This window comes from Syngnathus floridae, chromosome 8 (assembly GCF_059516105.1).
Source record: "Syngnathus floridae isolate MCC-2025c chromosome 8, RoL_Sflo_1.0, whole genome shotgun sequence".
NCBI classification, from domain to species: domain Eukaryota; kingdom Metazoa; phylum Chordata; class Actinopteri; order Syngnathiformes; family Syngnathidae; genus Syngnathus; species Syngnathus floridae.
Genome location: NC_142420.1, coordinates 10841526 through 10869151, shown reverse-complemented (window position 1 = coordinate 10869151; position 27626 = coordinate 10841526). Strand labels below are relative to the sequence as shown.

At 42.5% G+C, this 27626-nt stretch overlaps 1 protein-coding gene and 2 long non-coding RNA genes across 5 annotated transcripts in view; 1 reads left to right on the top strand and 2 right to left on the bottom strand.

Moving 5' to 3' along the window:
* LOC148394547 (uncharacterized) overlaps positions 1–27626 on the top strand; it is a 97491-nt gene that overhangs the window by 61956 nt on the left and 7909 nt on the right. For both annotated transcript variants that reach the window (XR_015859874.1, XR_015859873.1), the window contains one exon: positions 17212–17326. This is a non-coding gene — a long non-coding RNA (uncharacterized LOC148394547). The remainder of the gene's footprint in view (positions 1–17211; positions 17327–27626) is intronic.
* LOC148394548 (uncharacterized) lies at positions 11561–13657 on the bottom strand. Its single transcript, XR_015859876.1, has 3 exons — positions 13488–13657; positions 12754–12863; positions 11561–12445 (listed from the first exon to the last, which is right to left on the bottom strand). It is a non-coding gene; the product is annotated as an uncharacterized LOC148394548 (long non-coding RNA).
* The window catches only part of fign (fidgetin), a 47036-nt gene continuing 37973 nt past the window's right edge, over positions 18564–27626 (bottom strand). The window contains exons 1-2 of one of the 2 annotated variants that reach the window (XM_088383139.1): positions 26243–26449; positions 18564–25593 (exon numbers count right to left, since the gene is read on the bottom strand). In XM_088383139.1, coding sequence (XP_088239265.1) covers positions 23360–25585 — 2226 coding nt within the window. In that variant the 5' untranslated portion in view covers positions 25586–25593; positions 26243–26449 and the 3' untranslated portion in view covers positions 18564–23359. Of the gene's footprint in view, positions 25594–26242; positions 26450–27626 lie in introns of those variants that run through there. The other variant, XM_088383138.1, reaches the window with a different exon arrangement.

The window sequence follows — 27626 nt, the reverse complement described above, 5'->3', positions numbered from 1 at the left end:
CAAAGACTCGGGATTATCAGCGTCCTGACCACCGTGCCAAATTCCTTGTGGATGTACGTCTGTTCCCTGCACAAAGCCAAAATGAGAGATAATAACGCAAGGTTAAACTCCACAATTTTCTCTTCAAAGATGTAAGGAGAGCTGGCGCGCAAATGTGCCGCTGCTGCTTTATGCGGCAAATCAGACCGGCGGGTCTGCGGGGGCATTAACATCCACTTGACTTTGAGAGCAGCCAACACATACATGTGGCTGACACATCAACTGTGTTGATCTCTGCAATTGTGTCAGCTCGCTGAATTCCGATGATATGCTAATGACCGCGGAAAATACGTTGCCCTAGTTAGCGTGCAGGCCACTTGCGTTTCGCAAATTCTATTTCCGAGGTGCGCTTGCATATTTCTGAAAATCACATTCATAATGTAATTGTCAAGAGGGGGGAAAGGCTACGCTCTGGTAAAAGGTAGAAAAAAAAAGGAAGGAAGATATTCTTTTATAAATCAAATGCTGGTGGATGACACTAAAAAGGTGCTTCCTTGAGTGTGCATGTCGTTAATCAAGATGTGCCGGTGGGAATTTAGTCGGAAGTGGTACCAAAAAAAACCAAAAAGTGAAGTGCTGCGTTAGCATCCTAGCGGAACGTTTTGGAGCTCGGTTGGGCTCGGTGCGCACCACCAAGCGCCCGCAGCAATGCGCTGGAAAGAAATGGGCAGATATCTGTGGCAGCGCACGCCACAAACAGCGCTCACGCTGAGCTGAAAGCTGAAAGCCTCCCATCTAGCCGGGAAAAAGAAGCGACGCCATTTGTCACGTTGGGAGAACCGTGCTGGCGGTCTGCTTTCACAACATCAATCAAAAGTACAACAAAGTCCGGTTTTCAAAGAACTGCCAGGTAATTATTGTTACAAAATTCTATGACTTTTATATAACATCTAAAAACATTATGAGTCAGTTTTAGGTCAAGTACAAATGTTACTATATCTGAATAATAAAATAAAATAAATAAATAAATAAATAGATACATGTAGGCTGTGATTTTCATAAAGCACATTTAATCAGCCAAAATACAAATATCCCATCAAGTTAATCTGAGAAAGTTAAATCAGTTAAATTAAGATGATGGATGGATAGATGCTTGGTATATTTAATTTTCTTGGCGTGCATTTAAAAAAACATTCCAATCATCTTTCCTTTCGTTTCATCAACATGCTTAGATTGTCTCTAAAACAAGGGAAAATCAAATCATCTTCCTTTCTATTAAAATCCAGCCCATTTTGCATCCTTCAGACTTGGAAGGAGGAGGAGGAGGGGGCGGGGCCCGGCCCAGCTCGGCCCCAGTTGAGATTTGACATCCAAACGTGCGATTTCCTTTTGTTCCGCCGTCTGCCATTGGGCCTGTGAACAGTAGAGGGCAGCTTGAATACATAAATAAAAATGGGCTCTGTGCATTTCTCTGTCGGCTTCAGCCAGCCTTCATTTACATGCTGTCTGCCTGTCACTTTCAGGCCTCTTGGGTACGTACGATAGTCGCCATCAGACGAGGCGCGCCGGTGTCATTGACTAGCCATTTTGATATCGCTTTTGAAAGTCCGCAAAAAGTGAACCTCTTTTTGTCACTTTTCAGAGCCAAGCACAAAGACAAACACGCTGCTGTTTTTATTGTTAAACCCGTGTTCAGACAGCGTCCCCCCCTCCCCCCTTTCCACCCCCCCCCCTTTCGCTGCGGCTCAAGACGAATCTGCCAGCGTGTGCCCGTGCTCTTCATCACTGTCAGATGCCCCATGGTGGTCCTCCTCCTCCTTCTCAAAGTGGGCACCAACTGCTGGCTGGAATTATTCCTCACCTCCAAAAACTCTCCCCGCCGTTTCCAGATAAATGTGGCTGTAGTGGCCGAGGAGTGTTGCTCATCCATCTTTGCACTGTGGAGTGTTTGGTGAAGTAGACACGGGCTCTAATAAGCTACACAGTCAGTGTCAGGATGGCCGCTATTGACTGGACCGCCGCGGTAGAAAAATGGGAGACATGAGCTTTTTTTTTTTTTTCTTTGCTGTTTTTGGGGATTTTATTTGAGAGTAATGCTCCTCAGCTCTGTAAATTGAATACACCGCCAAAGTGAAAGCAAAGCCAAGTGGACATAAAAAGAAAAAAAAAGTCTACACACCCCTGTTCAAATATCAGGTTTGCTGATAAATCACAACAAAACTTGCTTGGCCTAGTAGAACCAAATTTGAAAATTTATTTTTGGCAGAAAGGCAAATATGATGTTTTATTTTTTTGTAAATTGTGGTCATATTCAATAATCTCACATCAGTGACGAAATAGAGAGAAATGATTATTCCTGAAGTATGAATACATCAACCCGGCGCGCAAATGACAAAACAAGTCTTTCCCTGTTGCGCTAGCTCATTAGCTGTTGTTTGGCTAGTTCAATTAGTCGCGTTAAGAGGGCTCCCTCGATTAATAAGACGCTATTTCGGTCAGCACGAAGCCGAGCGTCCGTGTCGAAAAGGCTCACAAAGCTTTCCCGTATGATCTGTGCGTCTGCTGGGCGGAGAGCGCGGTCGTTTGAGGTTTACGTCGACACCCGCTGTTAAACAAGTCGGCCGGTCTCGCTGTTCCAACAGTCAATTAGAGACGATGCATTGTTTGTTTGTTTGTCTTCATATTTATTGTCCTTAACCTATGGGCCTTGTTTGAGCTTTTTTTTGGTGGTCATTTTGGCCATGTAGATTTTCCATATTTTTTTTCTTGCTATTACTGCAAAAAGTTTTTTTCTAAAAACTAACCTCCATACGTTCTTCAATTCTATCAAATCTTGGCTTGATTACTTACGATGAAATGTCTTCTCCTTTTCAGAGCAAATTGTAGCCAGTCACCATTAATATGCATTTTCTTTAACTCGGCCAACTTCATTTTTTGAAATGGTTTTGTAATTAACAAGTACTGTAAGCCAAGCTTTAAGATGTCACATTTATTGTATTTTGCTATCTCTGAAATTCAGTCCTGAAACAGAATGATGTGTATTTTATAGCAGCTGTGATAAGAGGCTTACGCCGTGAAAATCTCTATATAGATCATTTGACCAACGTCTTTGGTGGCCGCTCGTTAAATTGGTTTCACCCGCATATTTGGGCCTTATTTAAAAGATATCTTTGAATAATGGTAAGCAGTTTAGCTCATCTGAAAAGAGAAGGGTGATGCAAATGAACTCCATTTCACTCGCTTTTGTTTAATCTATAATATTGTACGTTTTTCCTCAGCCTTTTTTTTAAATTCCGGCAGAGTTTATAGCTTTTACATTCCGGCAAGGATTAATACAGCTTAGGCGTACCTATCTTGAATTTGAGTCAGCCTAGAATTTCTTGCATTACAAGGACATATGAGAGGACACTTTATGAAGTACACTCGCACAATCTGTTGAGCTCTGATTTGACCCAAAAAAAAAACCTTTACAAACAAAATAATGCTCAATTTGTCTTGACTCCTGCTCTTTTTTTAAATGTACCGTAACCAAAAAACTTTTTAAATTGACAACTCTCGTTCAAGAAGAAACTCAGAAGCCTGTTAGCTTGCGAGCTAGGCAACTAGTGGCTAACGCCTCGCTATGACCCCGGTGGAATATATTCCAGCCACCAAAGTTTTTAAAATGATATATTTTCGATGTGTGGGCATAAGAAAGTTGCTAAAAAATTAGCATTCATTTCCCAGCAAAGAACTTCAACAATATGTTTGGGATTGTATTTTTTTTTTTTTTTAGCTGGCAGTAGGCTGTAGAACACAATTTGATCTAGCTCCGAGAGAGACAACATATTTTCCCAGTATGATGCAATACACAGCAACCACAATACAATATAGCTCGCTGATACGCAGTATTGACGTCCTCGTAAAGGCGTGCCGCCGATCCGATTAGATTGTGCCTATAATATTGTGACTAATTGCCCATTATATTTTGTATAATATGCCCATTCTTTCATCAATGAATAAAATATGATAAAGGTTCCCTCTCGGAAACTCATTGGGATACCACTAATTCCATTAAGATTTATTCAGCTAAAATATTTAAACATCTCATTATACCGGGCAGCTACACTGAAAATGTTGCTGTAAATACACAAATGTGGAAACAATTGAGCAAAAGCTTTTTTTTTTTTTTTTCCCACTCAAGATGTTAGCAGTTGGAGTGGTGGGCAGGTGAGATGTTTAAGCTTGTCACACTCACATCTGTTTGGAATAACAATGTGCATCTGCTGACAATCACGATATGGGAGGCAGCTGGATTTTGCTCGCACACCGAATAACCAGTAAAAATGTCTTGCAAATGGAAGCAGTCAATCACAAAGAAGCAAAGTGTCGTTAAAAAACGTCTATAAAAAAAAACTAGGAAGTTTGACATGCTAAGGTCAATTTAAAATTTAACACATTGACAATGGAATTACATCCAATTTAAAAGGCAGAACAAAGTAGTTTCAGGACCATTTCTTTAATTCTCATTTTGAATTAAAGTGGCAAGTCTGTATTATTATTCTTTTATACAATTTTACAACAAAATACAATTAAACTGAAGAAGTGGATTATTATTGCAACTTTCTCAATGCTTGACCTTCTCGTTCTAAGTGGGCAGGTCCCTCAAGTGGCCCCTGTTTTGACAGCATAAGTAAGTGCACCTTTTTGTAGCATTTCTTTCCCCAAGTGACCTATTCAGTTAAATCTTTTGTGAAGGAACTTGGTTTCCAAGCATCCGCCTCCAAATGTCAATCCCTCAAAATGCGACATTCACATATTTGTAAGCACTTTAACATGACATCAATATATTACTGCTTATCGTCGAACATCTCAATCCAAATATTTTCCATCGGGGTATTTTTTTGGGGGAAATATTTTAGTCTCGCACAAACGCTGGCCGTCAACAGACTTCCCGTCATAAGCGACGGTACCATCCTGTGCCTGGAGCGCGTATTCTTTTTCAGCCGGAGCGCATTCTGGCAGCCGCACGAACGCACGCACGCACGTACGCTGGCCGAGGTCAAAGCTGTCACTTCAGAGGGCATTGTGGAATCTCAGCCGGCGCTGGATGATGTGGGAGTGCTCCCGACAATGGCCCAGATGTTTTCAATCGGCCTCACCCTGAAAATTCACACAGGGCCACCGGAAGCCTTCTTTAAAAATGGGAGAGAATGGCTGATTAATTGAAACCTCTGCTGACACTTTCACCTGCAACTATTAGCCTCAAACTCGTCTCCTCGCATTTGCATTCACCTTCTCCCCCGCAAATTAAATTGCAAAAATGCTCTGCCCGTAATGAACCACTCGTGTGCGATAAAACGGATTTTGACGCTTTGACGGCATATTTCAAGGACAACATAATGTTATATTGCGGATACTTTTTTTAGCGCTAATTATGAGAATTCGCTCAATTAGCAGTAAAAAAAGAGAGAGGAAGTAAAAGTCTCTGACCAGTGTTGGCTTTTTATCCAACTGCCGTAAAAAAAATTTTGCATAACACACACACGTGATAATTTCATTTCCCGTTTTGTCATTTGTGTGCTCTCAATAGAAATGAGTAGAGAGAAATTTTTGTCGACATGTGCTGCTCCATGCTTTGTGTTTATTTCAGCTGGCTACTCGAGTTGATCCTTGTAGTATGAGAAATTCTTCAAACTGTGGAAAACAAAAAAAATCACTTTTGTGATTGCGCTCTTCTCTGAGCTTTCTGCCACACTAGGAGCAAAGTTGTTGACTTGTCTGGGCTGTACGTGCCGAACAACCCGCAAGGCTGTCAGGTCGCATAGCAGCAGGTGAAGGGTCAATCGGAACACTTTTTTTGGCCAGCGGCCCTCCAACACGTTAATCCTTCCATACTAGCGAGCGCCATTGTTTCATGAAAGAGAGCATGAAAGTCACATTTGTCCCCCGTTCGGCCGAAACTGAAGATAAATGCTATTTTTCCACCGTGTGGAAATGACCGTGCCACGTGAAAAGAAATAAATAAATAACGCAAATGTGATGGATGACAATATTTAATTCTATATACTTGCACTTCACAGAGCATAAATGAATCATCCTTGACTTCACCGCAGCGAGACAAGGCGTGCCTTTTCCGCCGAATGCAAATTACTACAATTTGGAGTGTTGTATTCAGCGGGAGACCGCCGCTAAATGGTCATACAAGCTCGTCACAGATATTAAAATAAATTATGTCTGATTTGAATTTTAGTCACGCCACATTAACTAATAGAAAGTTATTAACATTTCAAAAGAGGAAGGGGGGAAAAAAAAGCTTTTGGCTGCAAAATTAACGCTGGCTGGGCTGACCTGCGTGCCATGCAGCCTGATGGGCGTAATGACGGCATAATGGCATATTTACATTAAAATCCGGCCAGCTAATATGCCATTCAGAATGGGCGGCTCACTCGAGGATTATTTCGTGTGGCCCGGTGGCCTCTCGCTCAATGTTTCAGCCTTAAACTAGTAGAAAGTAGAAAGTTCTCATTTCATGACTATTGATGCGCTTGGTCTGTGCAGCTTGTTGGCCACTGCCCCACCCCTCCCCACCTCACGCATTGCAGCCCTCAAAATTCTCTGTCGTTTCAACCCGTTTATCTTTCATCTCATCCGGCTTTTCCGCTTGGCTCTTTCAAGGCAAATGATCTTGGCACTTTACAAATGTCAAAATCCTACTTTAGCTATAGCTTGACGAGGCTTGTTGGGGTGGATGAAATTCTTAATCGTAAAGATGAGGTGATGAAGTGCACAGCCCCTCCAAAAGTATTGGAACGCCATTTATAGGTGTAAATTCCATGAAATATAGTAATTTGCACTTTTGTCTCATATTTATCTTCTGATCTACAACACAAATGTCTTCAGTATACAACAAAAGCAAAGAAATTGGCCGTTCCATTACTTTTGGAGGGAACTGTATATAATCCATTTCAAGGACTTGAAACTGTTTCAATACTCTTGAATGGCTGCCGGTAAAAATGAAATGCAGCAACGCATGCATGTAGAGAATAAACAGTAGTCATGTATTCTTTATCCTCTGCAAAGAACGACGTCACTTGAGATGTCCAGGCAGGTGCCACCAAATTAGAATTGGTTTAAGCATCCAGGCAGGAAGGAAAGTGTGAATTTAGTATTATTGGTCTATATACTTCCCCCTGGTGGCCAGAACAATGTATGTAGAAATGAGTCACCCAAAAAATGACTTGGAGAGCCGTAATAGGCCCACGGGTCTTGGATTTGACACCTAAGTGTTAAGGCCAATTCTTTTGAATTGCTTTTTTTTTAGATCTATTATTATCCCACTGCCTCTACTTGACATTCTGCAGGTGGGAGTCATCACGTCTTTAAAAAAAAAAAAAAGCAAAATGACATCTTCTGTTGAGCATTGCCGCTTGTTTCTCAGACCCGGCCGGGTTCGACCTGACCATCTGCTCCCCTGCTCCAATGAAGCTCCGCTTTTGGCAGCGCTCGGACTTGCTCCATTGGGCTCCATCTCAAAGGACAAGCGCTATCATCAGATTTCTGTCGGCCACTCAAAGCCAAAAGCAGATAGCGGCTCGCTAAGAAGAAGAAGGAGGGGGGCAGGGCTGCGGGGACAACAATAACGCGGCGTCTCGCCGGCAGCCGGCTACTGTCACTTTACAGATGGAATCGCTTCACAAACACGGAGAATTAATATCCTAATGAAGCTTGGAGTGGCCATTAGGTTTGGGTAATGTGGCTCCAGGGGCCCGCGATGGATGTCCGGCGGCTCCGGGCCCTTATTTGTGCACAGTCACCTCGGACGGTGCCTTTTATTAGGGGGGCATTAGAGGCAACAGACAGATAGCGCTTTATTACGCTTGTTCCCAGGGAGCCGTGCTCTACCTGTCACCGACACACAACGCATGCTGTGTTAATTCATTTTACAGCTAAATATCTCTTTTACAAATGTCTCCGTACGCTCAGGCTCGCCGCCCCGTCTCGCTCGCAAAGGGCCCTGCGAATTACGCCAGTGTGTGTGTGTGTGGTGGTGGTGGGGGGGGTTCAAAACAGGCGTCACTGGCGGCCGTTGACAAAAAGATCAATACTTGTATACAAATAAATGGGAGCAAGGTGGAGAGTATATTGTGTTTGTAAAGAAGCAGGCCTTGATTACTTTGAAGTGAAGATGAAATGGTGTGGGAGTGTCGGGGCAGGAATTCAGTGATTGTAATTAGAAAAAGAGAAAGAATTCTAATGTAATAGCACACCTAAGTAAAACAGTAGACACAACAAAAAAACATTTTTAAATTGAGGTGACCAGAATGAGTTCATGATATCGCCATGGCAACCTCTAATTACCAACGTTATAATGGTGGATTCACCACGATGTGTTAAAAATGTATCAAAAGACACGTTATAGCTTGTCCCTTTTGTTAGCATATAATTACGATAAAAAAATCATATTTATTGTAGTTGCATGCAAATACACAAGTGGAGAGCGCAACACTACTTTTTACTTCATTTTAGGGGCGTAACGATGAATCAATTAATCGGCAACTAATCAATTAACAAATAAATCAATTGTTTTACCTTATTAAATTTACAATTATCCAAATTCTCGGAATGTCAGCTTCTCGAGAGTATACAATTCCAATTTCCAACGCGATCCGATTAATTGACTATTCACACCATCGTTATTTGCGCGACTTAAATTTTGGTCGGGATGGTGAGGACAAGTTTTGGGACTAACATCGGGATCGTCCGCTCGCTTCATTTGTGTAATGGCGCAAAGTGGATGTAATCATCTTTCACGTGTAACTGATCTTACTCTGTGAATTAATACATGACACGTTCATCCCATTTTCCATCTGCACTGGCGCTGACAGCCGTGCGCCTGCCTCTGCTTTTAATCTCGAAACAGTTTCGGGGTATGATTCGCTCTCCTCTGTCACTTGGCTCTGGCCGAGAATTCATTTTCAGTGGGTCAACTGTTTCAGAATGTCATCTTTGACAGGACGCAGCCAGCGCAATGAATACCAGAGAAGACATGGGCTGCTTTTTTTTTTCTTTTCCTAGCCAGTCACATGATCTCCATGCACAACAAGTCTCAGTGTACATGTTAAAATCAATACTTAATCAAAACACTCCTCACTCATGAATAACAACAACAGAAGTGTTAAAAATGGTATTGGCGAGGGGGGGGGCAGGCTGCTGCCACAGTCAACTAATGAAGGTTATGTAGCATGGCAGAATTCCGTAATTGCAGCGCTCACGTGAGGTATTAGACGGGATGTGGCTAATGGAAAACAATCACATTGAACATGGCTCCTTGCTTGGAGCTGCTCAATAAGTGAGCAGCAGGCTGGCTCATAGCGAGCGGGAGGTGGCCATGCGGAGGGGGTGGGGGGGTTTAATGTGATCGGACTATAACAGACAATCTATTTACAGTGTGCTCTGGGGAGCTAATAAACAAATGTTGAGTAATTTCAGCCAGCAGTAATTACCCTTGCAGCTGACAAGGAGAGCGCGCCACTCTCTCCTTCACCTCCGCCTCGGTCCGGGAGGTGCGCGGCGGCTCCTCCGAGCGCGCCTCCGACGTGTGGCCGGCAGCCAGCCGTCAAAAAGCAGAGCCGGAAACATAACAAATGGTTAAATGCGCGGGATTTGCCAGTCGGCTGCAAAGTGTTTGAACATTTCCCCCCCACATAATCCAATTAAACGGAAACTCAGGCAGCGCAAGTTGAACTGCCTTTATGCTAATTAATATGCGCGCACATCTTGGCTCCCTTCAGCCACATGCTTTTGAACTCTAACCCCATTTAGAAATCAGCGGAAAGCAAAGAACAAATATTAAGTTGGGGTGGGGGGGGGGGAAATTACGCCGCGGTTTGGATAGGCAAAGAGGGGCCGCCGACATCTTTATCCGAGCGGCTCAGCCGTGATCCTTCAGCTTCGCTCAAATAGATTTTTATGCAAATATGTGCCTATCGATCGTCGAGCCTTTCCTTGCGCGCAACGGGTCGCAGAGGACCTCATTTAATTAGTTAGAGGTAATCATTACAAAATAATCAGTGTTTGCATCAGGAAATAAGTGACGAGAGACGCACGCGTTTCTGTTTGGATGCTTTCTAGTAACGGCGATTTTTTTTAGTTAGGTGTTTTGATTTTTTGATTGTGATTTAATATGCAATCAGATTTTACCCATGAATATGGAAGATAGCATGGTAAGCCGGCGACGGCCTAGGGAATGAAGACGCGGGTTCTATTTTCCCACTAATGTGCGCCGGGAAGCGTCACGGTTCTGCTCTGTCGCAGTTTCCAGCGCATTAGCCTCACTCCGGCCGGCCGTCCATTCGCCTGTCCCCCCCCTCTCCCCCGTCTTCCCCTGACCAGCATGGCACAAACAATGCCACACATCACGTCCCCGCATCCTCCCCAGAATAACAAGGAGGGGAGTGCAGGGAGTGCACGGGCGTGAGGGGCCGACAGACGGACGCTGAGCCGGCCTGTCCCTTGCACTCAGACGGGCAGATGTCCCTCTTTCCCATGCAGCGTGGCCGGCTGCTGACCGGCCGGGCGGACGCTGAAATGAAGAAACTTGAGAGCTCCTCGGGGGGGTGAGCTGGTCATTTGATGTCCAGCACCGGGGTAGGGTGAGATACTGAATGAGCTGAGGGGGGGAGGGAGGGAGGTAGCCTCTGCAGTCTGTCACAAAAGGCCAGGCTTGACGGCTGGGAAGGAGGGAAAAATACTGAGCTCAGGCAGATCATCAGCATCATCCATTCTTTTTTGTGATTGTGGAGCTTGAGTAGCCTGAGAAAAAACAAAGGATTGGGCGTCACTATATACAAAACTTGATGGTGTTGAACGGCAACTTACTGTCATTTAAAAGTGGCACGATACAGACAAAACTACTAAATGCTTCTACCAAGCCAAGCCAAAGTAGCACATGAATGAATGGGGAATTTTTTATTGTCCAAGTGCTCCGGAGAGCCTTCCGCCACTATTATTGCTTACCTGCTCCAGATTGAATGCATCAGGCAGTGGCGAGTCCGCCGTCGGCTAAATACAGCTTGAGGTTCAACCACCCCAGCGTGAATGTTGTCATTAATAAACGGCCATGCATCACACGTCCGTCCCCTCGTCTCCCTCACCAGACGTCGGAAACCGCCGGGCGCTAGTTTCCGTTTTTCTGAGGGACGGCGGTGGCCGGTACGTGTGTGCGTGCGTGGACGAGGTGCTCGGGGTCCATAAGCCATCGCTACGTAGCTTTCATCTTGGAGGAGATTTGGAGAGGTTTCAGACCACAGAGACTTCTTAATTCTCACTAATTCATTTGTGTTCCAGATTCCCTGGGCCCGGGATAACCTGAGAATGATAATGAACCCGCAAGGGGAGTGCACGGTCCCTTGCCTTTGAATGTGCTCGGAATAGATTCACATAATCTTTACCGCTCAATCGTTTCTGGAGAAGACTCTTATTAAGGGTGATTTTTTTTTTTTTTTTTTTTTGTCTTGAGGTGTCCTGTGAGTTGGAAAGCTTTAACTTTGTCTGCCCGACACATGCAATATTGATGTAACCACGAGAAAAGAGGTGGGAGCATGTTTTTTTATTTGGAAATCAGACTTTATAATGAATATTTATCTGAGAGCTGGACAAAGAACAGAACATCGATCAATAAACTCCACTTACCAGCTTCTGGGAAATTGAGCGTCATCCAAACAATATATTATCATCACAAATGAGAATGCGTGCTATTTACATTTATGGATTCAAATGACGCACCTGGAAAAAGTCATTAGGCGCAACCTCTAAAGATTTAGTTTATATCAGACGATTAATAAGCAGCTTAACGTTTAGCATTAGCTTCTGATAATCAGCCCATGCTAAGCTAATAATAAAAACAAACAAACTTTATTGAAAAGTCCATAATGATTCCAATGGAAAGCCAAAGTCAAACACAAGAACTGTGATGCAGACGTGCTACCCATGCTAACCATGCTAACGGCGAGCTCACACCGGGCAGAGTTTTTATTCTTCCTCAAATGGGGGACTTTACAGCTTCTACTGTATTGTTGGCATTAAATCAGTCAAGCAGTACAGTGGCCGTCAAATTGCTGACAATTTTACAACGGTTGTCCCTTGTTGACTTATCCTCAGTCACTCTTTTCTTCCTTTGAGGGATTTTCTGGAGGTTTACAGGTCTGACGGGTAGACCGCCAACTCCTGTGTGAGAAAAGCCGCCTTGCTTCACGGCCGGGCTCATCTTTGGTCAAACAGAAGTCAGCTTAATTCGGGGGGTCTGCCTCTGGGAATTTCAAAGGAGAAAAAGCTTTGAGTGACGCCGAGCTTGAGCTCCCTGATGTTGGTGAGATGAATGAAAGCGAGGTCTAGAGGCGAGAGGCCTTCTCACACTCCCACATCAGTGGAGGTCTTTTAAGATCTCATCAAGATAATTATAGAGAGCTTGCCGGAATACACGATGCTTCGGACGAGTCAGGGATGGACGGTGTAGAATGGCGGTCACCAACATGCATGATGCAAAAAAAATATAAAAAATCATTAATGAGAAGACATTGTGATTTCCTCTGAATATTGTCCATGAAACCTTTGGAAAATTTATGATTTTCAAAACTTTTTGGAAGTGAGGAGCATGGTCCAATATAAAACATTTTCTTGACCAAGAAATGGAACAATCTTAATCATAACATTCAGGCATCTACAGAAATTGGCATGAATGAAGGTGTTCGGTTTGGTTCTGATCCAATGTCGGATTTTTTTTGTTTTACAAACCTTTTGACTTTTGCAAGAAAGACTCGAGTAGAAATCATCCCGAAAATATTCCACCACCTGCGATTGGCTGGCGACCAGTCCGTGGTGTAATTCCAGCTCCAGTTCACCTCCTGAGGACAAAAAGGAAAAAAACAAAAAAAAACTTCAAGAATAAAGTGAAGGAAAAAAAAGGGCAAGCATGAGAAAAGGCTGTAAGAAACAAAACCAACAAACATTTGATTCCTTCCTCCAGGTTGTTCTTGAAATGCAACAAAATACTTATTGTGCTTTTGGACAGCACATTCTCCTCTAGCCTTGAATAAGAAAAGAATTTCATATAGAATTCAATGCTTTTTTTTTTTTTATATGAGGACAATTGTGACATGCGAGTTGTTTATGAACTAGAAAAGAACGATCCCCTCCAAGAAGTGTTATCAGCGCGGTGGTTGTTGTGACGCGTACCAACAAGTTCTATCTGATCCGCCGTCCTGCTCGGACACATGATTAGGTATGGCAAACAAGCCTGAAATTGATGACTCAGCCTCCGGTGACAGGCAAGACTGTTTGTATGCTGACAGTCTCCATCAAATGGGACTTCCTTTCCCCGACAGCTCTTTGTAATCTGATTACATTTCCAGATCTGTCTTGACTCACATCTGGCAGTCAGCCATGCGAGCCAAGGCGGGTGAAGGGACACGCGCACACACCGCGGCAAAGCAAGAAAACGGGGAGAAAAAAAAAAAAATCATTCTTACCAGTGCGCTGGCAGCTGCACTGTTGTTGTCAGTCCAATCTGTTTTTGTGCACCTCAAGCTAGCCCACAATAACACCACGCCTTGCTGCTGATGTCATCACATTTTGACAAAGCTCTCAATTGCTTTTGACCTTGATTTAACCATCTGCTTTCTAATCTTTTATTTTCCCGTCTAACTGCAAAAACGACTCACACGTTCAAAACTGTTGCTTTTTCTTTGGCTTGCTAAACCGCCAACCCGATTTTGCTAGAAAATTAAAAATGATGTCGCTTTTCATCTATCCAAGCCGACAATGTATATTGACAGACAGAACAATGAAACGCTCCTCCGAGGCACAATTAACTCACTCAACCTTTTGCCATTCATAAAACAGAATCGTGGCTGAGTTAAAAAAAAAAAAAAATCTAAAAATAGAAAAATAAAAATTATCTTTCGATAATTGCATTCTACTGTTTTGCCTTTTTAATCTATTAATCGTTCAGTCCCTCAAGTAAGCATTTTTGTACTTATGGTAAGGAGGCGGCCGCCCTCCTCATATATTCTCAGTCAATGTGACATTACAAAGTGTCTTGTTTCACAGATAGTGATGAATAAACAACACACTGCGCTGAATATAAACCCTGGGCAGTTTGACATTTGTCTCAGATTTTCCTATCTGCGCTGGAAATGACAGTCTATGGAACATGTAAAAATGCCATGGCAGATGTGAAATCAATTTGCATTTCCCCTAGTGGCGGGATAACACGGCCCCTGTCAGGGGACTCTGCAGATCTGCCGGCGATAATGACGTTATAGAGGGCGGCGGCGGCGAGGATGAAAGTGGAAAAGAGTGACGTTCCGTGTTTCCCATGATTGCCTTGACTGGGCGGCGAGCGGCCAAGGAGCATGTGTTCGTCTATCTTTGCTCCCCATTAGCTCCTCTTGTTCTCTGCCGGGGGAGGGGGGGGGGGGGGGGGTCATCTGACCAGTCAGCTCTTGCCTCCCTCACAGATGCTAGTTTATATTTTTGGGTCCCCTTTAACTAATTAATTACACATACTCAAAAGAAGCTTCTAAATTTGCCACGACCTGCATTAGCACTTCAAATATAACCATTAATTAGATATTTCATAATTAATATACTAATGAAATATCTGGTATCAAACAATTATGCAACTTTTGATGCTAACCATTAATTGCAGACGGTAATTAATAAAAGGGAGATAACTGACCCAAAGGCAATTAATTGAGAAAAAGGGGAAATTTTTAGTTTAGCTTGTGCGTTTATCAAGTCAAAAAAGTTTTATATTACTTTTGCGGGATTTAGAATATAGTGCTCGAGTACTAGTTTTGTCTACTCTGTGTGGACGGATGTCTCATGTTGTTCCCGAGAAGACTAATAGCTGCTTCCTTCATACCACTTTGTGAAAATGTGGCAAGGAATTACATGAAGGGGTATTTTGAAGAGGCACAACCCAGAATTATTGTGGTTAAAAAAAAAAAATAAAGAAATAAAATGAGGGGCCAGGGGGCAGAAAAATGCACAACACAAATCTAAACGACATGGCTCCATCATTTCACGTTATTGGATCCACTTAGACGAAAGATGTGAATGTGTGACCGCTTGACACTTTAGACCAGAAAAAAGTTTGACCTAAAGATGAGACAAATTCGCATAACCGCCTTAGATGATGTATGAGGTGCAATTGTTTGGTTGTTATTTTGTGTTACGTAACCGTTTTTATAATTGCGACGCGGTTGTGGTGATATTAAAAAACACGTAACGAGAAATTTAATGAGGAAAAAAATTCTCTTCCGTTAGTATAAAGAAAAAAAAATTGGAAGTGGGAGTACGAGACAAAATGGCCGCCCCAAGAGCTGAATCAAAAGGGCTTCATTCGTATTCCGAACGCCGCGTTTCGACAAGCTGGGGGCCGCCCAGAACATATTATAGTCAAGAACAATTTCAACTTCAACATTTCCATCCGATTTCCTTCCAAATTCTCCTGAGAGGAGGTCCAAGAGTGCATTAGGACAAGGCAGTCATGTATATTACGGGGGTCACACTCGGAATATATGAAGGAGACGGGTAGATAATGAGATTTCCTGAATCTAATCAACCTTTTAAATACCTGAAGAGGCGCAGCCGTGCGTCCACGGCCTCAATAACAAGTCTCAATTTGTCCAAAACATCATTTGACGCTCATGGCGCTAACACGCCTGTGTGGTGTTTTTTTTTGTGGGGGGGGGCGGTACACGGCAGGAATTACGCTTGTCCATACGGTTTGTTAGCACCGCAGAGATAAAACTTTACATGTTGCTCCCAATTAGCACGGCAGTGACCATGCGCCATCTCCCGTGCGCTGCTTTTTTTTCTGAAGAGGGCCAATTTATGTGAAGACTCATGAGAATGTGAGAAGGGAGGGAGATATGGACTTGAGAGATAGCGTGTGTGTGCGATAGAGAGAGCGAGAGAGAGGGAGGGAGAACGGGAATGGCTTAAGCCTCCATTCTGAGCGGAGAGACAGGTCCTATTAACATTTAACAGCATTTGTGCAACTTGGTGCCGAGGTTATGATGCAAATGAGGAGAAATTAAAAGTGGCCAGAGGTTTGTCATTGATGGATTGCAGGCTGGCAGCGCTCGCACTTCCTCGTGTCCATCAGAAGAGATTACTGTGTAATTAAACCTTATTTCTGGACTCTCCGCCGCATAATTACTTTGTGAATGTAAGCGTGGTCTAAAAGCGGCGGGAAAAAACGCTTTAGCATTTAGCCGAGCGGTCACCGCCGCGCCTTGTGTCAGATATAGCCATCAGACGGGAGCAAAAGAAGTGTCACTTTTAATAAGAGGAAAAACATTACATGAAACAGAATGCTTATTATGGGGAAAAATTAGCCTTTAAAAGTCCTTTTTGGCCATTTGCATAATGTATGCCCCCCCCACCCCGTCATTCACGCGGGAGGGCTGCGAGCTTTGGACAATTTCCCCTCGCATTTAAATAGATTGCACATTTAAGGCTACTTAAGGAAAATTATCACTTTGCATATTTTAATTGTTACGAAGGAAGTGATTTGAGAGAGGTCCGCGGCTCATCCTCTTGAGCCGCGCGCTTTGCCAAGCCGTCTGATTTGGCCGCTCGGCGCCGCCGCTCGCCAGATAACCTCCGAGTTCACGCGCATCCACTCCAGTTTCATCAGAATGCAAATGAAGCGGAGAGCGCCGTGGCACGCCCGTTCTTTGATATTTACAAAATAGCCACTAATAACTCCAGTGGAATTTGTTGGACGCAACTTTACTTTTCGCTTATCGCTCTCGATTTGCTTTTTAAGTCCAATAGCTGAAAGGGCACGTTAGCCAACGGCATCTGGATGCGCCGATATGCTGGGATGTGGTTAATTTAAATAATAAAATGAAATGGAGGACTGTTAAGTAATGTTTTCACTCAAGTGTATTTTGATGTCATTCTGAAAACAGATTGACCGTGACACATGGCTTTACATCAAAAGGGGCGGAGCCACTTCTGTGCTATTTCTGCCTCCTGTTTTTGGTTGATCAAAATTTTGATCCAACAGGTGGTACAACCTCGTATAACTGTGGTTAAAAATTAGGCTGATTTTAGTCCCAGCTTTTTCTAAGAAGAAAAGGGAGCAACTTTATTTTAATAAGAGGTCACCATAGTGAGTCAAAATTTGTTCAGCATATTTTTTTTTCTTTCATAACATTTTTTTTTTTTTATGTCCAGGTTTGGAACTGGCAGTGGTCGGGAATCTGCATATGGGGCTTTCTTGCCTCGGGACTCAGCTGGATGTTATTGTTCGCCCTGACCGAGGATGTGAACCCTGATCTCTGAGTTCAAGGTCAGTGGTGTTACTCAACATTTTCGTAGAATGTTACATTAAATTAACTTCAACCTCAGTGCACACATACACAAAAACCCACATTTGAAACACTGACCAGCTTCAGCCCACCCAAATCCAATCTTCAACCCAAAAAGTAGAAGTAACCCAATCTGCTCAACCCAATCTGCTCAAAAACTGTCAACCATCAAACATAAACAACTTTAATTGCAGTAACACTGCAACACTCTCAAGTGCCATCCGAGCGAACCACTTCAGCATAAAATTTGAAAATCAATTGTGCACTTACCTTAGAGACGCCAGAGGTGGTTCTGTGGTTCTCTTCATTCTTCTCCTTTTGCTTTTGAAATGGACGGATGGCGGTGAGCACTTTTTTTTTTAACCTGTCTGATCGCATTGGTTAGTATCAAGACAAATAAATGACATTAATTTGTGCAACGTTTCTCATACGTACGTGATATTTAAGGTACAATCTTTACTCAGATGCTTCCTTCTTTGTTCGGTAAATGCCAGCCTGTAGCATCGCGCATGAGATCAGCAAATGCACAGAGACCAACCTCCCCCCCTCCAGCTCATTATTATGTCTTAATTAACATGACATAACATTTAAAGAGCCGCATGTTTTTATGTCTTTGCCTGAAATATCATTATTGACTTGCCTCTTTCAGTCCATACAGACACTGTGTTTTTCATCCAAAGTCATAAAACCATAATTGGGAAATCTATTAAGTGGCTTTAAACAACATTTATAGGCGGTGCCGTTATGGTGGTTAAAGTGTAAAACTGCCATTAGGCTCCGAGATGAGATGCGGTTATTCCCTATCAGTGCTTTATTTGCTAATAATAATAATAATAATAACAATGAGCCAGGCTTATATGGGATTAATTGGATTTTTTTTTTTTTAGATCTACAGTGTGACATTACGTTGGTTATTTCTTAGGATGAGAGTTTAATTTGTTCTCTGACCACGCCTTAACTTAAAACACTCTAATGAAATTAATTTTCCAACAACAACAAAAAATTATATTGTAATGAAGTCTAAGTCTTTGTAATTATAGAATCTTGTGATGTGCATGATTTGGCCACCGGGAGGCACTATGATATAGTCACGAAGGCACAAGCAAAGAAGACTTTCACAACTACTGGAAGTCAGTAGTTTTGTTTTACAGATTACAACAATTTTGACTTCTTAAATGTTGACACCATTTTCTTTAAGAAAAAAAAAAGCATCAGATGTTCAGGAAAAAAAATGAGACATTTTTATTTAGTATTTCAAAAGCCTCCATAAAATTAAAATACATTTAAAGTCACTGTACTATGGCAATACATACACACGTATAAACATGTATGTGGTGCTTTTGATGTACTGTAGGCCATAAGCAAATGTACAATAGGTACAGCTATGTGCAAGTTATTTGTACTGTACATAGATAAGAAAATTCCAAAGGCCCCCCCCCTTTCCCCCCTCCCCTCTCTGTGCACACTTGGAAATTGGCACACCCAAATACACGGACTGACATGACAATAGTTCACATTGGAATTTGGTTTTTTTTCTTTGGGTGGGGAAATACATCCTTCACTCTTTAGAAGGGCATGAATCCAATTTTGCTTTCTTTCGCCCATCATTGCAATCGTCAGTGTAAATAAAGACAGTCTTTACGAGGTAGACTGTTCAGTTTCAAGGGCACATTTTTTTTCTTTTTGTGTGTGTGTGTGTGTGTGTGTGTGTTGCTGTTTTTCCATCCTTTTTTTCCCCCAACAAATGCACATTAAAAAAAAAAGACCTACAGACTACATCTACAACATGTAGCGATATGAGGTAGAAATGCAGATAAAGAAAGATTACCAACTACATAACACAGAGAAGTCAAAATAGGAAGCGAGCCAAAAGGAAAAAAAAAAGAGAGACAGGCAACGAAAAAGAAAGGAAAAAAAATCATCAGCGTGAGGATTGATGTGCTTATCAAAGATTCTGCTCAAGTATCGCCGGTGACCACGGGCCCTTCCCGGCGCGTCACCCTTAATAATGAATGACAAATTATAATTGCAACATTGACAGCAGGTGAAAAACACACACGATCCATTTGAATAAACGCGAAACTGATCTGACTGTCCTCGTTTGACAAGTGCTAACAATTAAAGCCACACAAATTTGGCTCCTTAGCCTTGTGCCATACTTGAGAAATATTTTCAAAAAAGCTCTTAAGGGCTTCTTGTCGCCTCCTCGTCAAATGAAATAAATGTAAATTGCCAGGTAACAGTACAAGATTGGTTGTGAGGCATTTTCTCAACAATGATTGGACTGTACGTTAAATCCAACAAAATGTGACATAAATTGGGTCCATTTCAAAATATCAACATGTTCACCATGCTTGTGTTGAGCTTTCACACTGTCCCAAAAAAAGTGGTTTTACTTTGGCCTCAATCAAGAAAAGTGCAATTATTCATTACATTGTACTTTTGTCATTGTTTTTTTCTGGTCAGGGAAACCCAATTAGCAAAAGAGAGTTAGAGCTGAAAAGAAATAAAACTAAAAAATAAAAAACTCTTACAAGGGTTACGTTTCAGTTTAATAACTATGGTCAACATTGCAAGTAAACCTTTCAAGATTGTTTTTTTTTTAAACCAAAAATATGAAAATAATGATGAAAAAATTAAATATCCCACAATCCTGATGTGATAGATAAAAGTAAAGAATTTTTAAAATCAATGTTAAAAATGATAATACTTACACTATCCAGTCCCAGTAAGACCCCTGAAAATATTTATGAAAACATTTTGGAAAAATTGTGGATCCTTGTTAAAATAATTCATGAATAACAGAAGTGAAATACACAAAGTAATACACATTCTACTCAGGTAAAAAAAAAAAAAGAAAAATACAATGCCCATGATTCCCAACACAGAGGGCGCAGAGACCATCTGGACTATTTTGTGCATTTCAGAATGTGTCACAATGCACAATATAAAACCACAAATAGGGATCACTAACTTTGGACCTTCTTACAGTATTTTGGATTATGAAATTCAATACAAGACCTTGAACAACCTCTCTTGGATTTCATGCATTTTTTTTTTTTTATGATCTCCATCAAAACGGAGGTCTTGTATAGAATCTCATTAATGCATAATGACAGAAAGTGAAGTTATGCTAACTCTAAATAATGAAAAAAACCAACAACTCTTTAAAATCAAGTTTAGTGCAACAAAACGAGTGCTATCTACTTGAGTGCTCTTTTTTTTTTTTTTTTTTTTAAATCACTGTGCGAGTGTTTGGTGCTGTTTCAGGCCAAAAGACATCATACATTCAAATGTGCCAAACTCACTTGTCAAACGTGTTCTTTTAACGCCCAAAAACCTTGCTGGGATTGTGTACCGATTAATAACAACAAATAGGTATAAATAAATGTCTAAAAATAACACTTTGTCACATCTTGCCACTTGCCCTCAAGTCAAAGGAGTGCCACTCAACTCGTGGATGTTACAGTTATAGACTGAGACAATGTCACAGCACGTCTTGCGTAAACATTCGGATTTTTTTTTTTTTTTTTTTTTTTTTTTTTTGCTTTCAAAGTCACCAAGCTATTTAAAGTGGAAATAGAACGACATTGTGTGATATCATGAGGACCGAGCATTATCAGTGGTATTCCCCTATTTACCCAATTACAAATTCAGTTGGGCCGTATTTTAAAATGTAGCCGGGCCGTAGGCACCGATTATTGAATAGCATTGCTTCATACAATGGCTATAAAAAGTCTACACACCCATGATCAAATGCCACGTTTTTATAATTCAAAAAAATAAGAATTAATCATTTCAAAACTTTTACCGCAACTGAGAATGTGTCCAGCAGCTCATCTTTTCGAAGGGTAGTGAAAATCTTAAAATTCTAAACCCAACCACATCTCAGATACAAGAGGGTGTGTATACTTGTGCAACTACATCACCTCAGTTATTTTTACACACCAAAAAAGCATCACAGAGACCTGCCATTTGAACAAAGGTGTGTAGACTTTTTATACCCAACGTATGTCGCACATAGCCCAAAAATAAAATAAAATTCTTTCCAAACATTTGCTGTCGTCACATCGTTGTCTTTCAGAGATAACTAACAAACTGAGGTAGAAAAGCAACTGAGGAGATACATAATCCTTCGTTTTCATTAATGATAAAACAGCAGCAGGATGGAATGAAATAGCTCCAGGCAGTTTTTCCTCGCTCAACCCCAAGATGTTTGTCTGCACCTTTTTCAAATTCTACGCGGCTCTCGACGCAAGATGTACAGCTGAGCCTCCGAACGGGGCAACTCAAAGAGCAGAATCGCTGCGTATGATTTTCTGTCTGATAGCGCCTTGGAAATAACTCTGGAATTAGCCGCAGGCAACTATTCCAGATAAATAACGCTTCCATTCTCTTCAAAGGCAAATCTGTAATCATAATACGTACACAGTTCCATTTCAAGGAAACACTAAAAATCAGGCGACTATGTGTCTTGAAAAAAAAAAAAATTAAATGAAATATATACATTCATTGGAGAAACCATTACTGAGGTATTATAGCCGTATGGTTTTTTTTGTTTTGATACAATTTCAGATCTAAGTCTTTTTGTGGTGTGTTGTGTTGGAAATATACAATTAAGCCCAAAATTATTCCATACCCTTGTGAAAAGTTGGGGCAAAGTGTATTCTTATTTTTGGAGAGGGGTCTGATAGATGAAAATGAGATAAGAAAGTTGAATTAAATTAAACAATTACGAACAAATGAGGACAAAATATTGTAAAACAGTTAGATGTTTAGGCTGTAATTAATATCATCATTGTTTTGAACATTAAGAGACCCCCAAACAATTATTTAAATTCTTTCACTTTTTTTTTTAAAAGAATGATGAATCGGTTGAAGGAATTTTATTCAGCTGAATATTGGAATCGGCTTAAAAAATATCAGTGTGGCGCAGGCCATACATTTTAATCTGGTACATATTTTTTTGTGATGCAGAGTCTTTCACAATACAGTTGCATTATTTTCAGCGAAAAGATCATTATGTATTTTAGTACAGGGCTGACACGATTAATCAAATAATAAGTCAAAGCGAAGTTGAAGTTAGCCACAAAGCAAAAGTACGTAATTATCATTTGACACTTTGAAAAAAATATAAAGAACAAAGGGTATGACTAATATTGGGCTTCACTGTACTTGATTACAAAACTATAATCACTTTCCTGAGTATTGAAAATATTGATAATATAACATTGGACGGTGTCATTTTACATGTAAGAGCTCAATCACTGTGAATTACAACTAACGACGATTACATAATAATTTATTGGTTAAAGTGAAGTCATATTGTCAAATAATATTCATCCAAGTCGTATCTACATCGGAGGAGCGGAAAAAAATACCATCTTGCTAGAATCTTATTGGACAAAAGTGAGTATGTTAATGTTTGATCTTTTTTTTTTTTTTCAGGAACAAAATCATTTACACATACAAAATATGCCAGAAAATGAAGCTGAACTAATGTCCATAAAATTGAATTTAGCTCAAAAAATAACTGTTCACAAAGAGCACACAACAGACACAGCTGTTCTAATGGAAAAGAGAAAGAAGTTTTTTGTCTCATTGCTTCTTTTTTTTTTTTTTTTTTTTTAAACGCACCATTAGCACATGTCACCAATGAAGATTGTGAGGCAAAAAAGAAAACTTAAACCAGCACCACCTCAGGCACTTGTTAGCAACTAAATCTCAAAATCAGCAGTAGTGTATAGTCATATATATGTATGTATATACAAAAAACAAGAAAGGGGGGGCAAGTGGGTATTCCTTTACAAGTCTTTGAGTCAGCACATACGTGCCATGTAGCAATTTATCCAATTACGGCTTGGTTCATTTTACATCTAAAGCACTCAAATGCCAAACCCTTGACTACATCAAGAGTGTCCTTTTTTTTTTCTCGATTCTTCCAGCCCAGTGCATGATTTCCACAACCACCGCAAACACTTTTAAGAAATTACGCTGGAAGCGTCTCATTGATTTCATTGACTGCAACCAAACGTTTTGTTCCATTCATTGTACGTGTCAAGTTCTTTTTGTGATATGCTGGGCTGGAATTTACAAAACACATTGTCAAAGTCTTGAAAAGAGACTGGTCTCATTTGTCTGGGGTGGATACCGGACAGGTCGGAACCGGGGATGCCGTGGAGCGCGCCTACCGCCGCCTCTTGACAAAGCTGAACCACGTCCAGTCCTGAAAAACCTTCTGTCCTCTGAACCAGTAATGACATCTCTTTGTCACTAAGACAGTAGTTGTGCGGGGAGAGCACTTGGTTGATTATCTGGTGTCTTGCCGTCCCGTCGGGTAAGGGGATAAGCAACCGTTTGGTAAAGTACCTCCTCAGGGACTCCGGGATCTCTTCGGGTTTACTGGTGGAGCAGACCACGAGAACGTGGTCCTCGGCAGAAGACAAAACACCGTCGAGCTGCATGAGGAGCTCGGCCTTCAGTCGACTCACCGGGCTGTCCTCGCTGAGCTGGGCCGACAGGAGTAAGTCCACCTCACTGATGAACACCACGGCCGGTTGGCGACACCGAGCCACCAGGAAAGAAGCCTGGATGATTTTGTCTCCCTCGACCAACCACTTGGTGACCAGTGCGGAGCTGCTCAGGCGCAAGAAGGCCGCCCCGAGCTGACTGGCCATGCAGCGAGCCATCAGCGTTCTCCCCGTTCCCTGAGGTCCGAATAATAGAAGGTTACGAGGTAATGCGTGAAGTCCGCTGAACATATCTGGCCTTAAAATAGGCCATAGTATCTCCTCCTTGATGGCCGCTTTGGCCAAATCGAGTCCGGCGATGTCGCTCCAATCCACCGGAGGGCACTGCTGAAGAATTTCTGCCGTCACCATGTCCACCAGGTTGGGGTCGCTGTTCTTCAGTTGTTCCTCCGCAGCAAGGATGGACGAGGTAGGGGTACCGACATCGGGACCGGTCAGGGAATGAGGCAGATGCTGTCTGTGCTCTTCGCTTTGTTCGCTCAAAATGGGCGAGCCAAATTTGCCGTAGGTCTCGCCAGCTCGCAGATCGTCCACGGAGTTTTTGGACGATCCGAAGGACGGCGGAGTCAGAGCCCCGCTAGAGTGTATGCTGAATTTTCTTTGCTGATCAGAAGCTTTGGTCGTCTTGAATGCCAAAGAGGAGGCCTCGGCATTTCTGTCAAAGCCGTTGCCCCTGTTGGAGTCTGGAACGCTGCTGTCTGCAAGTCTATACATGGGACTTTGAGAAGAGCGCTGCTGGTTGTAGTTGAAGTCGGCGTAGCTTGAGTCCACTTCTCCGTGTCCGCTCATGTAGAAAGCTTTTCGTTTTAACGAGTTGGACCCATTGCCGTTCAAAGGTGCCGGGGCGATGGGAGCGTGATTGTGGGACTGGTAGGTGTAGCCGGGCAAATTGGAGGGAGGGATGGGAGTGGGCGCCGCGATCCCGGACGGCAGATAAGCAGAAGGAGGGGGCGCTCCCCCGGGGCTATAACCGGGGCCGACAGCCGTTTGAGAGGGATACCCTGTTGGAGGATAATTGTAGCCAGGGAGGTTTGGAGACGCGCCATTGTAGCTCGGCACTAAGGCAGGGGGAGGAGGCGGCGGCGGCGGCGGGGGTTGCAGGAGCCCGGCGCTGTGCAATGGAGAGGGATGTGGCGAAGGGAGGGCCGGGGTGGTCTGGCCGCTGTAGCTGGAATGCAGGTAGGAGCCGTTGTAGCCGGTGCTGTATTCCTGAGAGGAAAGACTCGAGTGGAGAGTCGTAGCCGCGTGGCTCCCGCAGTTACTGCTGGAATAGCTGGGCTCGGACAAGCTGCTCGCCACCCCCGGGGAGCTGCCTATGCTGGCTGACGCATCTGTAGGGGGTAGGGCAGCTGTCATTCCAGCTTTGCTCACAGATATAACATCTGGAGCACAGTTCATGGGGTAAATCCCCTCCTGCCAGGGCTCATTCTCTGACTTGCGTCCGTTCAAGAGTCCGCCGGTGCCTTCCGAGTAGGAACAGAGGAGGGCTCTTTCGTTGGGGCCTTCGAGGATCCCGGAGTACTTCTCGGCGTACTTCTTAAGCAGGTTGGAGGCGGTGAGTGCCGAAATATCGTCGTTTGCCCACGCGTACTGGTACGTTCGCTGTAAGTGTCCCCGGTAGGCCTCTACTTTGTGCGCTGGAGAGCGGGTAGTGGATGAGATGTCAAAGTGTTGTTCTGCCCATTGTGTGTGCTCTGGGGTCCACTGCATCTTTAGACCTGGGTATTACGCATAAGGGAAACACATGTCAAAAGAAGCCAACCGATGAACCAAAATGTCAAAAATGCTCGAGAGGGCAAATGTTTTGCATTGGACAGCAACTGGACCATTCTTTTTTTTTTTTAGTCCCATTTAAGCTCCAAACAGGGTTCCTTGCCCGATAAAGGGTTAAATACCGTCAGAGCGGCCGACAAACAACACGACAGTAAGACAACATGCATTGATGAGGATGTGAGAGACAGCCTTGCGCTGTAATCCACCCGACGCGGAGCAGAATGACACTGGCGGACACCGAGGGTCAGTCCATAATCCAACTCTCATCTGAAGCATTCGGAGACAGTTTCAAATCTGCTTGGAGGAGCGCAGCAAAGCAATCTTCCTTGGCAGCGCTTCGTTGCTTTCATCACACAAACCCCTCAGCCCAGCAGGAATTACATCCACATCAAGTCTGCCCACTGCTTCCCATCCAGAGCGAGGGAGGGTGAAAGAAGGGAAAAAAAAAAACACATGCTTGACTGCGAGCGTCTCCCGGCCTATTCAGCCTTGAGATGTGAATGACATCAAGGATGGAGTTAAACCCCGACGTCAATGCGCAAATAAATGTTTTTCATGCATGTGGTAATTTTGGGGATTTTGTTGAGAGATTACCAGATGAATGTTTAATAGACAGCTGCTCAAAAACAAGCAATGAGGGACGAGCCGATGTATTTCCAAATGCAACGATTGCGCCTCGGCCGAGCAGGTATTGCAGTGCGGCGTCGGGGTATTGCAGTATTTGCAGTGCGTCCTTTTCACATGATTTAAGAAGCAGCGGGCAGCTGCAGCTTCAGGGCGCAGCCGTTATTGTCTGCAAAGAAAAAGGGATGATTCCCTTCCCCGTCTGACTCCATCTCCATCATTGGCCCACCCACCACACCAGGCGCTAATTAGCAGGATTACACCGCACTAATTGCGTTAATTTACAAGGTTTTAGTCAAAGAGATCCATGCTATGCCTTACATGCTTGTCAAGCATCCAAGCTAATGATGAAAGGGAAGAAAAGGCAACAAAAAACAAAAAAGCCTGGCAGACAAATTTAGGCACAAGCTACTGAGAGGAGGACACATTTTAAAATACATATGTAACACCGGGCCTGCAGCCGATTCATTGAATAATCGTATTTTTAAACAAAAATAAATCTTCTTATTTTCATTATTTTATTCATAATCAGGACAAGATTTGAAAAGAAAAGAAAATTTCCATTTATGGTTCTGTTTTTTGTTTGTTTTGTAACATGGAAGAAAAACAGCAAAAATGTTGACAATCGTTTTCCAAAGTAAAAGTAAAAAAGAATCTGCAGATTGTAAAAAAAAATCTGCTTTTATGGATGATGACAGAAATCCAAGAGTACTGATTATTTAGAGAATTTTGATCATTTCAAATTAATTTCAATTGATTAACAATCAAAATATTTATTGATCAATTGGATACTCAATGTCAATTTTATCCATGATATATGATATAACCAACTATTTTTGCACTTTTTTGAGCCGAATTACATTTGCATCAAGTTGGACAACTACCATGGCCAGAAAACTGCAACACAATTTAACGTGAGCCATATCTACTTAAACACTTCAATAAACACTTCAATTACATTCTGTATTGCAGGGTAATGATTTCAAACAGCAGAAACAAGTCATTTCATCTCCAAGTGTTGTTGGCTGCAAAACCCTCCAGATTGAAACATTTCTGCCATCATCCACTTCAAGTAAATGCTCGGCACGCTTTTGGCCAATCCTCTATGTATGCGTACATCTGCATCGATGTAAATATTATCTTCTCCACTGCTTTGATAGGTTTCGAGTGTTTATCTCAAGGCGGGTTATCCTGGCGCTAACCCAACAATTCTTGCATTTTTTCTAATAGTTTGAAATGTTCTCCCACATATGAGGCGGAATCCGGAATCTTGGCACTCGGTGAACCGAGAGACTCAGCGATAGATTTGGTCAAAATCGCTCATTACCACTCAAGCCGCATTTTGTCGATAGCA